General features: G+C 47.8%; 1 protein-coding gene across 2 annotated transcripts; it reads right to left on the bottom strand.

Annotated features, from left to right (window-relative positions):
- Window positions 1-4924: 4924 nt before the first annotated feature.
- PHB1 (prohibitin 1) lies at window positions 4925-10333 on the bottom strand. Of its 2 annotated transcripts, none has more exons than XM_005026138.6 (7): window positions 10179-10333; window positions 9529-9654; window positions 8961-9122; window positions 8304-8446; window positions 7404-7520; window positions 6298-6393; window positions 4925-5296 (listed from the first exon to the last, which is right to left on the bottom strand). In XM_005026138.6, exons 2-7 carry the CDS (start codon window positions 9614-9616, stop codon window positions 5084-5086), a joined length of 819 nt encoding a protein of 272 aa, XP_005026195.1. In that variant the 5' UTR covers window positions 9617-9654; window positions 10179-10333; the 3' UTR covers window positions 4925-5083. The 2 variants fall into 2 exon arrangements, with proteins under 2 accessions (XP_005026195.1, XP_027301386.1); XM_027445585.3 differs by having other exon boundaries at window positions 10020-10184.
- Window positions 10334-14643: the final 4310 nt, after the last annotated feature.

Genomic DNA, 14643 nt, shown 5'->3' with positions numbered 1-14643 from the left:
GCGCGCGGGAGCGCGCCGAGGAGGTGGCTGCCGCGAGCGGGGCGGGGGGGGGGGGGCGCGCGCGCGAACGCGCTGGGCATGGGGGGAAACACCCATAGGCCGAGGGGAGCGCGAGCCGGGGGCGCATGCGCCGTCGGGCGGCCGCCGGTTCCCCGCCTGCCCGCGATTCACCTCGGGCCGCGGCGGAGCCGGAGGGGAGCGCGGCGCGCAGGTGAGGCCCGGGGGCGGGGGGCGCGCATGCGCGGGGTCCAGCGCCCCGCGGGGCTCAGGTGAGGGGGGAGGAGCACGGCGCTGGCTCCTCTTCGCCGCGCTCCCCCGGCGGGGCCGGCCGTTGCTCCGTGAGGTAGTTCTCGAGGCCGCCCTACTTGCAGTCAGCTGAGCCGGGCGAGCCGCGGCGAGCGCTTCGCCGCGCTGTGGCTGACCCTGGCCCGCGCCTCCCTCCGCGGCTCTGGCGAAGGCCCCGGTCGCAGCGTTGCCGCCGGCAGCCTGGGGAATAACGGCCGGAACGAGAGGCGGGCCGGTGCCGGGCCTCGGGGCCCTGCTTCGCCGGGATCAATGTGGGTAAGGCCTCACGGAGTGGCCGCCGTGCAGGGGCGGTGGTGGCGGGCTCGGGCTGGGAGGTGCCTTGGAAGGTGACTTGCCGTGTAGGGTGTCACGGAGCTGCGCCCAAGAGCCAGGTAAGACCTTAAAAAGGGCCTTATTAGCGAGGCCCAATTTGACTCGATGGAAGAGCCTATTGCTTCGGTTATGCCAGACCCCAGGTAGCCACTTGCTCCAACCTTTCTCTCCCATTACAATACTAATAAATACTTAACTCTACCTTGTGGTTTCTTGATTGCATCCACCTACAGGGCCTAAGTGTGACATATGAGAGAGAAATGTGACGAGTTAAAAATGTTTATTTGCTGGTAGAACTCACTGTGCCAGGTATGGGGTTCATAACAGGATATGGAGTGGGTCAGAGCTGCTTCTTTCCAGGCTGGCACAGCGTTTCGCAGCAGTACAACCTCTGCCAGGAAGCTGCAAAGCCTTGCTCCATAGTCTTGAAAACCACTTATGAGCACTGTGTAGGAGGGAAGAGCTCTGCTGTGGTTTAGGTTTAGCAGCAGCAAAAGAATTAGCAGAAGAAGCAGAAACCGGAAAAGGGTGAAAGGCACCAGTGGTTTTGGTAGTTAGCTGCATCCCAGGGACTTCAGGAATCTCATGTCATGTACTTTGACTCCCTCCTGCCCACTTTCAGACTCATGTCCCTGCCATAGCATCCGCTTTTTTTTTTTTATCTTTTAGTCTACAACCCTTTCTTTACCTGTGGTTTGTTGTCTTATCTGCTGTTTGCTGCAAATACTCCCACAACAGCATAGAGCACTTGATTTGAGGTTCTGTAAAAAAATAAACCAAACAAAAAACATCTGTCCTCTGAAATGCTTTCTGCTAGTATATTTGATCTTTTCTTGATTACTGAACTTAAAATCCAGGTTTGAGCTCCCTGTGCAGAGCAGGGGTTGGGACTCTCAAAGTGCATGATCAAACAGGGGCAGTACATGCTGGAGAAGCCCCGTGGTGGATCAGAATGATGTTGCCATCTTTCTTCTTTGCCCGAACAACCCTTACTGTGGGGGCATAGGAAAGGAGCAGAGCACAAGCACTTTGCTAAGACCAGCCCCTTCTCTTTCTGAGAAGACACACACAACTTTCTCTGGCAAGTATTTTAATGCTGCAGGAATCTTGGTTCTGAGGGGCAACTCTTCGGGGACAGAGCAAGGACAGGTGTTTTCAGCATGATTTTACAGGGCCGTGTGCATTAAGAGTTTAAACTCAGCCTGGCTAAGGCAGCTGCAACAGATGGCTGCTGTAGCTGAACCACTAACTGTGACGATGCTTTCTTCAAGCGGGACAGGTCCCCTTGGTGTTTCCCTAGCTTCTCTAGTTCCTTTCCTTTCTGGGGAAGAGCTCAGCAAGAAATGGATGGCTGCTCTACCGCAGGTCCTTTGCCCATAAATTTATTTTTTTATTACTTTCTATGGGTGGGGAAGGTGAACCCACCATGGTTATGGTGAGCACATGGTTAAAAGAAGTATCCACTGTATTTCTTCTGAGACATCAGATATGTCACCTTCTCTGGAGTTTGTTCTGCATCCCCTTAGCTAGAGTACACTGTCCTCCATCACTGATATTTCTCATTAGGTGTGACTCTCACCTTATGCTTCACCAAGCAGAAAAACAAAGCACAGGGAGTTGTCATCTCTAAGTAAACCTGACCCACCTCTGAGATTTACTTACACTTGTGTATGTCAGGATGGACTTGCTGGACTGAAATCAGCTTAATTCTGCTGGTGGGAAACAGGCATATGAGGAACATCTCTGCCCTCTGTGCTACCTAGTGCCAGGTGAGGAATAATTAAACTAAATTTGGTCCTAAGAATTGATCCCCATCGTCCATCTGAGCTCTAGCCTGGAATAGGCAATTATTTACTTCCTACCTCCTACCTTGAGTGTTTCTGCCCCATCCTCTGCATTTTAGGACAGAGGCATTTTCTGCTTGATCCGTGTGGATATAAACAGCACAAAGGGAGCTATAAGGAAACTCCTCGCTATTCCTCATTCTAACTGCTGCCAGCTTGCTACAGGGTACAAATCATTACAAGCTTGGGTAGCTTCCCTACCTGGAGAGGCGTCAGCAGCTCTGGTGCATCAGTAACTATCAGGAAGTAGATGCCCATTCCTATGCAACAGCCATTCTGCAAATTACAACTGCTCCAGAGTGTCTGTCCATGTGGTTGCTTTTGGTTGTCTCCTTGCAAGTCAGATAGGCTGGTTATCTGTTAAATAGGAAGAGAGAGGGTGAACAGAGGAAATCAGGCAGTTTCCTCTTTATCATGAACAAAAGTTTGCTTGGCTGGTCTGAACATTGCTAGCAGACTGGCCTATCTGCAAAAACTGAGCTCTTCCACTAGCATGAAAGGAAAGAGAAGTAAAACCAAATCTCCTGGGGGGAAAGTAGAAAAGAAAAAAACACTCAGACCACCTCTTTGGAAGTTTGCAGCCAAGGCAGAGTGGGGCGGACAGGGAGATTTCACTATGGGTTGTAGGGCATTGATGTGCGAAGGTGGCAACCAGCTGCTGCTCTTCAGTCTCAAGTGGGAGATGTATTCTATCAACTTTTTGCCAGCACAGAGGGTTGCTCTCCCCCTCATACAGGGCCCTGCAGCAGCCCCAGCAGGTCTCTCGTTGCCTATAAACAGAAGATCTTGCCTCAAACTGGGTCCGCATAGCTGAGTTTTTGGGCTGTATTCACAGAAATACAAGCAACAAGTCTGTGTTGCCATTACTGTAATTGCTCTGGTGCCAACTAAATACAGGACTTCAGATTAAAAAACTGCCAAGGTTTTACAAACACTAGGTCTTCCGATATGAAATCATCATACTAATGGTCTGGATCCAAAGACTCAATGCAGTTTTCTAATATCAAGCTAAATGAGCTTGTGCCACTGAAGTTACTCTAGATGTTTCTGTTACTTCTGTTCACTGTGAATTAGTATTGAGCTAGGGAAGGCCTTTGGGGGTTAGGAAAAGGACACAGTAAGAACACTGAAAGGGCTACAAAGAGACACGCTGTAAAGCCAAGCCACCCTGGGACCAATGTTAGAAAAGGAGACAGACATTTGCACACTTCAGTGTGTTACTGTGGGTTAAAGCCTGGAGAAGGATCAGAAACGCTCAATACAGAGTCAAATGGGTATTAGAGGCTTACCAGCACAGCCTGGTACAGGGAGTAAATGTTTGTGCCTACCTGCTGTCACAGCACTGCCTGTCAGAAAGCTCGTATGGCAGCTTGTGCTCCCCCCATCCCCAAACACTGTGTCCTCTTGTGTGTGCCCTTGTCCAGGTCCACTGCGTGCATCCTCAGCTCAGGGCAGGGTGACCTGCTTACATGTCCGGACATGGAGGCAGAGGCACACGCACCTTTGTCCCTACCACTCCTGCCATGCAAAGAGCAGAATTGCTGCTGCCATCTGGTGGGAGAGCAGCCTGGCTGCCGGCCTCATCCACTCCAGTTTGTATTCATTTTGCCTTCTAAAAGAGGTGAACTCTTCTCGAGTGTTCTTTAGAGTTTATGCAGCCTGTTATAGAACCACAGAATCATAGAGTGGTTTGGGTTGAAAGGGACCTTCAACAGCATCTAATTCCAACCCCCTGCCATGGTCAGGGAAACCTCCCACTAGACCAGGTTGTTCCAAGTCCCATCCAATCTGGCCTCAAACAATTCCAGGAATTGGCAGGACAGAGCAAAAAGCTGAGATGTCCTTGGCTTAGTATAAGCACTGCTCTGCAACAATTAAAGCATCGGGGTGTTATCAACACTCTTCTCATCCTAAGCCAAAACACAGCATTCCACCAGCTACTAGGAAGAAAATTAATTCTGTTCTAACTGAAACCAGGACATACAGCCACAACTTCTCTGGGCAACCTTTTCCAGTGTCTCACCACCCCTCATAGTAAAGAATTTATTCCTAATATCTAATCTTTTTTTTTTTTTTTTTTTTTGGTTTGAAACTATTATTCCTTGTCCTGTCACTACAGTCTCTGACAGAGTCCTTCCACAGATTTCCTGTAGCCCCCTTTAGGTAGTGGAAGGCTGCTATAAGGTCTCCCTGAAGAGCAAGGCCTGAGCATCCCTATTCCATAGTCCAAGACCTGTAACTATGGGACAACCTCTGTTCAGCCAACCTAAACATTCTGAACATCACTGTGATACCTGATACAAGCACTCATGTTCTGGGAGGCTTCTGGGCTACTTGTTCATGCCAGGAGCAAACATGAAAACTGCTCCTGTTGCACAGACTGCATGAGAAGGTGCAGTTCTCGAACCTAGCTTAGCAGTCAGTGGAGCCACTACTCTGACCATACATGGAAGGAACGCCGGTTTGTTCTGAAGAGTATTCAGTTTTATTTAAGAATTCAAAATCAATTGTATTTTAATTTTCTCTGCTTTTAGGCAACCAGGAAATTACAAAGATTCTTTTGCAAAGGGCTGATCTGGTAGATAAAGGTGATCAGGCTACCTACAGCTGCAAAGACAGGTTCACTGTGGCAGCTGGAGGAGCACAGACTGTCCGGAAGGCAGGTAGGTGATGTTGCGGGACCGTGAGAGCTGATAAGCAATGTCTTCAGCTGCCTCCAGCTTGCGTAGTTCAATCAATCCATCACCTGCAGTGGCCAGTGAATTGGCAATCAGCTCAGCTGCTTTTGAGTCTCCCTCAGCAGAGATGACAGCTGCTTTCTTCTGCTGCTCAGCCTGAGAGGGAACAAATGAGAAGGAAAATGAAACACAGAAAACAAGAGCAAAAGGTAAGGAAAATGCTACTGTCCTGTTTAAAGTAGCAATTCCTATTTCACCACCCTACTGCTCTTTCCCCAATTAGGATACTTAAGAGAGATAAAACAGAAGGTGGTTTTATTTTAAAGTTGTATTTTGACTTCTTTTTTTTTTTTTTTTTGTCTACTGTGGAAAAAAGGTTTAAAAATCTTTTTGAGATTGTCTTAATCTCATGGAACATCAACCCACCTAAGGGTACTCCTAGTAGAAAGTTATCTAAAAAAGATTTGAGATCTTTGCCAGTGGAGCTAAATAAACTCTTGTGCTGTTTAAGTATCCTGTCTGATTACATGCATCTTACTACATCCACTGGATGAATTCTGGGTGTAGCTTCATGTTCTTGCAATCTTAACAGGTGTTTAGCAGGTTCTCAGCTCTATCAGGGTAGTTTTACATGAAATTATTTCTGTGGGTGTTCAGGCTCCTCACTGACATCCTGGGTTGATGTGAGATTACATAGTCTCCCATGCAATTAATAACACTCCTATGACACAGGCGTCATGCCCATGATACCAAACACGACGGAAAACTTCAGCCACCTCTCAAAATTCACAAGCAGCAGGATCACTCAGGTTGATCTCAACCTTTAAAGGTAAATCTCAACCTTTATCCCCATTTATAAGTAACATTTTCCCTTGAGAGTATTCTCTCTTCCCATCCTTGCAGGCACTTCTGTCCTGAAGTCTTACAAGATTATGACATGAAATAAAAAAGGAAAAAGAAAAATGAACAGAACATTAGGCTTTACCTATCCAACAATGATGGGCCAGAGCTGAGAGCTGTATAAGCATTATGACCCTCTGACATCTCTCATTCACCTGTCCAGTACCCTGAACAGGAGGATGTTCACTACAAGCTGGATTGGCAAAGAGATACCAGGAACTGTTTCCAAGCTAAAGTTCCTCTGAAGGATAACGTACCTTTTCCACAATAAATCTGGCTCGTTCTGCTTCCTGCTGGGCCACTTGCTTCATTTCAACCGCCTCAGTGAACTCCTTGCCAAAGGTCAGATGTGTCTGGAGGACAGAAATCACAATACACAACAATGACAATTTACTGCAGCACTGCTATAAACAGCACACCTCTGAGGTAGAAGGCAGCCTGCCTGTATCTGTGAAGAAGGAAAACCAGTATCTCTAAAAGAACTGCAAAGTAACAGGAACTATACCAAGCAGGCCTTCTCAACTTGTTTGGAAGAGTCAAGAGAAAAACCGTAAGCACAAGCCTGCAGTCTGCCAAACAGCCATGAACTTCTCATGCTCAATTATTCAGTGGCATGCTCTGCCTGAGCTGCTGTAGATGCATACAGATCACTGGGATATTACAGGGGAAAGGGGAGTTTCCTTAAGTGGTATATTTAGAAAAAAAATTAAAAAATAATTAGAAAGCCACCTTCCTGTGAACACTTCCTATATGTTCAAAGCTAAATGAGAGTTACTTACTTTAGGCAGATTTTGTGAAGGAAATCTCAGAAGAGAGATATGCACATTTAAGTCAGACTGCACAAGGTTTCATTTTCAAAGCTTATAAGGAGGTAGAGGGAAGGATGGGAGAGCTCCCTCCCTCGAATAGCCTTAGAAGACATTACAACCAGGAGAAAGTAGCATACATAGTAGAAAAAAAAAATGCTATCAAAAGTATACATTTTCACTGCCTCCTTATGCCTAAGACTTTCCCCTGTGTCTCAGGGTGCCTGTGGAACAGCAGCCTTTCTTTATAGCAAACTGCAGACTGATCTATCACCCACAAAATCATTTTCTTCTCATTTTTAACTATAAAAGCCCTACAGTAGTGGAGTCTGTTGATAAGCCAGTGCATTGGAGCCTGCAAGAGCTTGTTCAAGGTCACAGAAGGCCAGTGACAATACTAGAGGTACTGATTTGAACTGTAACCACTACACCACGTGCAACTGCAGACAAACAAACATAGTCTAAACTTCCAGGCCCCTTCTTTGGTCATCCATTGATTCTCTTCCCTACTGCTCTTATTTGGGCAAAGAGAAAAACTGAAAAGGAAGAACCCTTACCAAGGATACATCATCCAGAATCAGGCCAAAAGTTGCTGCTCTCTCTGTGAGGTCTTCACTCACTTGCCTGGAGACCAGCTCTCTCTGAGTGATCAATTCTCCAGCATCAAAGCGAGCCTGAAGTCAGGGTGAACAACAGTGAGAAAATGGCTCCTATAAATGATTCTCCATGCCTGCTCATCTTTGCACCCATAAGCCCCAGAGTTAATCCAATTCATCTCCCAAAGCTTGCAAACACTGAGCTACCCATGCATTTCAGCATTGAACAGGCTGCCCAGAGATGTGGTAGAGTCACCATCCCTGGAGGTATACAAGAAATGTGTGGATGTAGTATTTAGGGACATGGTTTAGTGATGGACTTGGTAGCATTTGGTGATGGTGGGACTTGATGATCTTAATCATCTTTTCTAACCTAAATGATTCTATTTGAATTAAGAGAAAGATTGGGAATTGCTGTCCAACTGAGCACCTCACATAGAAGTATACAAACTGTACTACAGATGGTTAGAGCTTATTCAGTAGTCCCCTAGGGATGCTTCCAAAACCAGAAAACTTCAGAAAGCTGAAATGTAAGAATAAATGAGAAGCGAGAATCCAAGTCTTCTGACTCAGACTCCCACTCTGAAAGGCAGCACTAACAGCAAGTTGTGAAGACGCCTCCTTCCATCCAGACATCATTCCACTTGAGTGAAGGCCAAGCAGTTAGAATGACAGAGGAACACAAAATTGTAGCATAGCTACAATTAGCTCTTCTGGATTGCCCATTACAGCTGGAGGTGGAAAGAGATTTCTTAGTTTGGAGCACTACATCTTACATCTTCTACGCTCTGTCTGGTCCCTTGGATACTAAACAGAAGAAATGTGACAGGTGGAGCTCAGCAGTTTTCACTCCATTCTTACCACAACAGACTTCAGGATTTCAGTTGTGATTGACGGCAGAACACGCTCATCATAGTCCTCTCCAATACTTGTGAAAATCCGGGGTAACTGGGCAGTCACTGGTCTAAACAGAATACGTAATGTGATGTTCACATTCTGCAGATCTGGAGAAATACAGCCAGAAGTTTAGCTGCAAACCACAGCAACAGGAAATATTTTGAAGTTGTCCTCTCTAGAGTAACTAAATGAGAAAGGATAAACACTCGGACTTCTTTTTGCCAACCAAAATGAGTAACTTAATATTCCTTCCATCTAGGGATCCAAATCTTCCTTACAGATAGGATTTAAGCTTCAGTTTCCAATGCAGGAAATTACTGGCCCTACTGTACACATAGAGCTTTTATGTTTAAGGGAAGATTTACAGAACTGAAGGAAGGATCCCTTAATCCATTCTGTAACTGGAAGACAGATCAAACCATTACTGATGCTGTGCCAAACTGGACTCAGCATATATGGAAACCCCGTGTCCAGAAGAGAAAACCCTCACGCAAATATTCCTTTTCTGCAGGCTAGAGATCATAGAAGTCACGACTGTGATAAAGTTTTTTCTCATGCCTCTGTCCATCTAGCTGCTAATTAAGCAGTGAACTCATACAGCTGTCTGGTTCAAATACTCACCTTTGCTGCCAGTGATGACAGGTATGTTACGAGGGCGAGAACGGCAATCAAAAATGATTGGTTTCTGTACCCAGGGGATGAGGAAGTGGGTACCTTCTCCTACTACTGTGTCCTGGACCCCACGGAATCGGTCAAAGATAACGGCTCTGTGGCCTGCATCAACTGTGGAAGCAATAGTGGTTTAACTATTATCACCAGCTTAAAGTACACACCATCAGAACCTTCTCTGTAGAAACAATCTACTGAGATGAGTTAAGATTGTTTGCTATAGGAAACTGGTGACATTAATTATACTGTCAGGAATAACAAAGGAAATGAAAAGTCTCAGCCATAACTGGTGACCCCTCAGGCTGCTCACAAGAGCAGCATCTAATTTGACAGCTTTCTTGAGAAAGGACTCTGCAATCCTCTTGCCTATGGAACATATAAGGCATAAAACAGCTCAGCAGGGCTTCGTGACTGTTTTCCCCAGATGCCGTTAGCAATAAAAGCACAAAGCAACCAAAATGCTGACAAAAAGAATATAAAGTGATATCCTTTATGAAGTAAAAGACATACTGCCACTCACCATTGTAAAGAGCAGAATTAACTACTCCACCTGCAACAGCCAATCCCAGGCCAAATTTCCCAAGGCTTTCAAACACTTTTGCAGCCATTTCACATGTGAAGTTCTAGCCCCTTTAAGAAGCCCCTCCTGCAAAAACACACAACTTTGCATGCACTTGCCCACAGATCTGAGAATTAATCCTCCTCCAAAAATCCCAACCTGCGACGTCAGCGTTCACCCCAGCAGCTCCTTTTCTCCCCCTCAACGGCCACTTCAGCCACACCGGCACCCTCCACCCCGAGCTATTTCTCCCTGCAGCTCTAAGCCCAAGGTCCTCGCGGACGCCCGCGCCCCGGGGCCTCCTCCCCGCCGCAGCACCACCCCGCAGGCCCGAGCCGCCCGCCCCTAGGCCGCGGCTCTGCCCCCCCCCCGCCCCGCGCTGCCCCGATCCCCGCTCTCCTCTACGCTGCCCCCCCCTCCTCCCCCCTTCCTCCTGCTCCATGGCCGCTCACCCCTAGGCCGGGCGCCTCGCGAGCCCACGTCCTGCTGCCTCCCGCGGCCCAGCCCGGCCCAACCCCGCTCCCACGCAGCAGCCCGGGCCCCGGAGCCGCCCCCGCTTCTCGCTTCTCTCCCCCCTCCTCCCTCCTCCCTCCTCCTGCAGCGCCCCTGACCTCCACATGAATCCACGACCGCCAGCCACACTGCGTCTGCGCACTATGCCAAGACGCCCGCTCCTTATTGGCCCACGCTTCTTCGTGGCGTTCTGGGAAGTGTAGTTCTTCTCCGCCTTGCCGGGCAGTGTACGATTCCAGGCGAGCCCAGCGGCGGCCCCCTGGTTGAGCAAGACCACTCGCCATTGGCTGCGTCTCTCCCGCTGCAGTTTGTCCTGGGAACTGTAGTCCTGGTGGACTGAAGACAAGCAGGGGCTGCCCTGGTGCGGTGTCCAGGACAGGGGAACGCTGAGACTTGCGAGGGTTCTGAGTTGTTACCTAAATGCTCAGACGGGGTGGAGCAGCGTGTGCCCACTCCTTTCCAACCACAGGAGAAAACGTGGCTGGAAGTGGCCTTTCCCAGTATTTCCTGGGCAGAGGAGCAGTGGGTTCCGGGGTTGTGGGGGGCCATGGCTGCCCCTGGCAGTGCACAGAGGGCTGTCAGACAGCCCAGTGAGTGTCCAGAGCTGAAGGGCACCATAAATGGTTTTCTGAGAAGTGGCAGTGATGACAAAAGCAGGGACCCCAGAAGCCTAGTCACATCCCCTGCAACATTCCCAGCTAGGTCCTGCAGCCAACTGCTATGCACATAGTCATCCCTTTGGTGTGAGAAACCAGACAGCCCCAGAGTCACCCTGGCTCCTGCTGTGAGCACAGGTGCTGGCAGGGGACAAAGGCCCCTTATTCCATTACCATGAGCCTACCATTTGGCCCAGCAACCCCCACAAGCAGGAAGACCAGTGCTGCTGAAAGGAAGCTTTGCCATTGCCTCCATGACTCCTGACTAAAAGGGAAACAACAGGAGAAACAAACAAACAAATGAACAAAAAACAAACATGACACTGCCCAGGGAGACTCCAGAAAATGCCCTTCTTGCACAGAGGCATCCACGTTCACTGTGCACCCACTGTGGCACCTTCCCTGGTGTTTTCCCTCCAATGCGACACTTCTGAGTACAGGGGACTTCATTACCTCCCAGACCAGGCCCACTCCTGACCGTGTAGCAGGGAGAAAATGATGATAAACCCTCTCTTTTAAGGTCCAGCAGATCCCAGGAGCAATTAGGGAACGTTGTGTCCTCTCCGTGAGCTCAGAGGAGGGCCCCTTTCTTATCTGCTCTGTTCAGGGTGGGGAAACCGAGGTGCAGAGTTACTCTGCAACCCAGAAACAGCAGCTCTGGTGCCAAAACCTCCCTGGCTGCATCCACTGTCCTTTGAGTGGGGTGATAGATGGGGGCTTTAAAAGTGAGCGTGGGTCCTGGAGGATGTCTGCAACCCAGCTCTTGCCTGCGTGTGCCTGCAACTCAGCATGCACAGCCGGTGGCAGATCCTGCCTGGGAAAGTCACAGCAAACGCTCAAATGTCAGGATGCCCCCATGCTTTGTCCCCTCTTGGCTCCCCTGTGCCATGCCAGGCTCACGCAGGGCCGTGACAGCAGCTGTGTATTTTCTGTGAAGCACTAGCTAGAGTATGAACCTGGGTTGCACAGTTGATGGAGAAACAGGGAAGGGTCCTGGTCCTTGGGAGCAAAAAAAAAAGTGTATAAACTGTGTATGGAATTAGTAGGCACCCTCCTGCTTGCGGGACGCCCGCCATTGTAATCTCAAATAAAAATGCTACTGTACTGAGATCCTCTCCTGAGTCTATGTTACTGGCTACAGATTGATTCACGGTTTTAAGGTTTCAGGGATAGGGCACTAGGGTTGGGTTTCAGGGTAAGTGTTCTCAGGGTTTATGTTTAGGATTTTAAGGTTTTTAGGGTTGGAGTTTTAACGGTTAGTATTTTAGGGATGTGGGGGTTAGGGTTTTAAGGGTTTCAGGATTAGCATGTTAGGGTTTTAGAGTTTTTTGTGTTGTAGTGTTGATAGTTTTTTTAGGGTTAGGGTCTTAGGGTTTTATTTTTGGCCAGTTATTTAGGGTTAGGGTTTTAAGATCTTGATTTTTTTTTTCAGGTTAGGTTCTCCAGGGTTAGGGTTTTGAGTGTCCTAATGTTTTGGGTTAGGGTTTGGAGCATCCTAATATTTTGGGTTAGTGTTTGGAGCGTCCTCATTTTTTGGGTTTGGGTTTTGAGGGTCCTATTTTTTTGGGTTTGGGATTTGAGAGTCTTAATTTTGTGGGTTTGTGGATTTTTAGGGTTAGGGCTTGAGGCTTTTTTGTGTAAGGGGGTTAAGGGCTAAGGTTCTCTTGATTGGCCATGCCGGCTCTACAGGGAATGCTGGTAGTTGTAGTTTTCCGGCACCAGGCTTCCGGGAGGCCATGTTGGGTGCCCAGAGCATACCGGGAAATGAAGTTCTCGGACTCCGGACTTCCGGGAGGCCATGTTGGGTGCCCAGAGCATGCCGGGAAATGAAGTTCTCGGACTCCGGACTTCCGGGAGGCCATGTTGGGAGCCCAGAGCATATCGGGAAATGAAGTTCTCGGACTCCGGACTTCCGGGAGGCCATGTTGGGTGCCCAGAGCATACCGGGAAATGTAGTTCTGGGACTCCAGACTTCCGGGAGGCCATGTTGGGTGCCCAGAGCATATCGGGAAGTGTAGTTCTCGGGAATTAGAGTTAAGGTTAGAGGTTGCGGTAGGGGTTGAGGGTTGGGGTTAGGGGTTAGTGTAAGGGTTAGGGTTAGAGGGTTAGGGTTAGAGGGTTAGGGTTAGGGCCTTAGGGTTAGGGGTTAGGGTTAGGGCTAGGGTTAGGGGTTAGGGTTAGTGTTAGGGTTAGAGGGTTGGGGTTAGGGTTAGGGGTTAGGGTTTTTTGGGGATGCAGTGTTGCTATGTTTTTTAAGGTTAGGGGCCTAGGGTTTTATTTTTGTCAGTTATTTAGGGTTAGTGTGTTAAGATCCTTTTTTTTTTTTTTTTTTTTTTTTTTTTCAGGTTAGGTTCTCCAGGGTTAGGGTTTTGAGCATCCTAATTGTTTGGGTTATGGTGTTGAGCGTCCTAATGTTTTGTGCTAGGGCTTTGGGTTTTAAGCATCTTAATTTTTGGGTTAGAGTTTTGTGTGTCTTAATGTTTTCAGTTTGTGCTTAGAGCGTCGTAAAGTTTTGGGTTTTGGTTTGTGTTTTGAGCGTCCTAATGTTTTGAGTTAGGGTTTTGAGCATCCTACTGTTTTGGGTTGGCTTTGTGTTTTGATCATCTTAATTTTGGGGTTAGGGCTTCAAGCGTTCTAATTTTGTTGTTTAGGGCTTTGAGAATCCTAATGTTTTGGGTTTGGGTTTTGAGCGTCTTAAGCGTTTGGGTTAGGGCTTTTAGGCATAGGACTTCAGGGGTTTAGTGTGGTAAATAGTTTGGGTTAGGCCTGTAGGGGTTTCAAAGTTTTTTAGTGATAGGGCTTGAGGCTTTTTTGAAAGGCCGGTAAGTGCTTGGGTTACAGAGAGTACTGGTAAATGTATTTATCGAACACTCGGCCTGTGATTGGTCAAGCCAGCTGCCTGGGGAATGCTGGTAGGCGTAGTTTTCCAGCACCGGGCTTCCGGGAGACCATGTTTGATGCCTAGAGCATGCCGGGAGATGTAGTTCTCGGACTCTGAACTTCCGGGAGGCCATGTTTGGTGCCCAGAGCATGCCAGGAGATGTAGTTCTGGGACTCTGGACTTCCGGGAGGCCATGTTGGGTGCCCAGAGCATATCGGGAACTGTAGTTCTGGAACTCTGGACGTCCGGGAGGCCATGTTGTGTGCCCAGAGCATACCGGGAAATGTAGATCTCGGGAACTAGGGTTAGGGTTAGGATTAGGGTTACGGTTTAGGGTTAGGGGTTTAGGTTTAGGGTTAGGGTTAGGGTTAGGGTTAGGGTTAAGGGTTAGGGTTAGGGGTAGGGTTAGGGTTAGGGTCAGGGTACTGAGATCCTCTACTGAGCCTATGTTATTTTCCAAAGATTGATGCATGCTTTTAAGGTTTCAGGGGTAGGGCACTAGGGTTAGGGTTTCAGGGTAAGCATTCTCAGGGTTTATGTTTAGGATTTTATGTTTTTTAGGGTTGGATTTTTAACAGTTAGGATTTTAGGGATTTGGGGGTTAAGGTTTTAAGGTTTTCAGTGTTAGCGTTTTAGGGTTTTAGAGTTTATGGGTTGTAGTGTTGATAGTTTTTTTAGGGTTAGGGTCTTATGGTTTTCTTTTTGGTCAGTTATTTAGGGTTAGGGTTTTAAAATTTTATTTTTATTTATTTATTTTTTCAGGTTAGGTTCTCCAGGGTTAGGGTTTTGAGTGTCCTAATTTTTTGGGTTAGGGTTTGGAGCATCTTAATTTTTTGCATTAGGGTTTTGAGCATCTTAATATTTTGTGTTAGTGCTTTGAGCGTCTTATTTTTTGGGATTAGTGTTTGGAGCGTCCTCAGTTTTTGGGTTTAGGTTTTGAGAGTCCTATTTTTTGGGCTTGGGATTTGAACGTCTTAATTTATTGGGTTAGGAGTTTTAGGCATAGGTCTTCAGGTGTTTATTGTG

This window comes from Anas platyrhynchos, chromosome 28 (assembly GCF_047663525.1).
Source record: "Anas platyrhynchos isolate ZD024472 breed Pekin duck chromosome 28, IASCAAS_PekinDuck_T2T, whole genome shotgun sequence".
Taxonomy (NCBI): domain Eukaryota; kingdom Metazoa; phylum Chordata; class Aves; order Anseriformes; family Anatidae; genus Anas; species Anas platyrhynchos.
The sequence above is the reverse complement of the archived record's forward strand: the minus strand, read 5'-3'. Positions and strand labels throughout refer to the sequence as shown.

Coding starts and splice junctions, on each gene's coding strand:
- PHB1 (XM_005026138.6), bottom strand. CDS start 9,616: ATGGCTGCAAAAGTGTTTGAAAGCCTTGGGAAATTTGGCCTGGGATTG. Junction 7,521..8,303: donor AAATCCTGAAGTCTGTTGTG/GTAAGAATGGAG, acceptor CCCTGACTTCAG/GCTCGCTTTGATGCTGGAGA. Junction 6,394..7,403: donor TTCTGGATGATGTATCCTTG/GTAAGGGTTCTT, acceptor TCTGTCCTCCAG/ACACATCTGACCTTTGGCAA.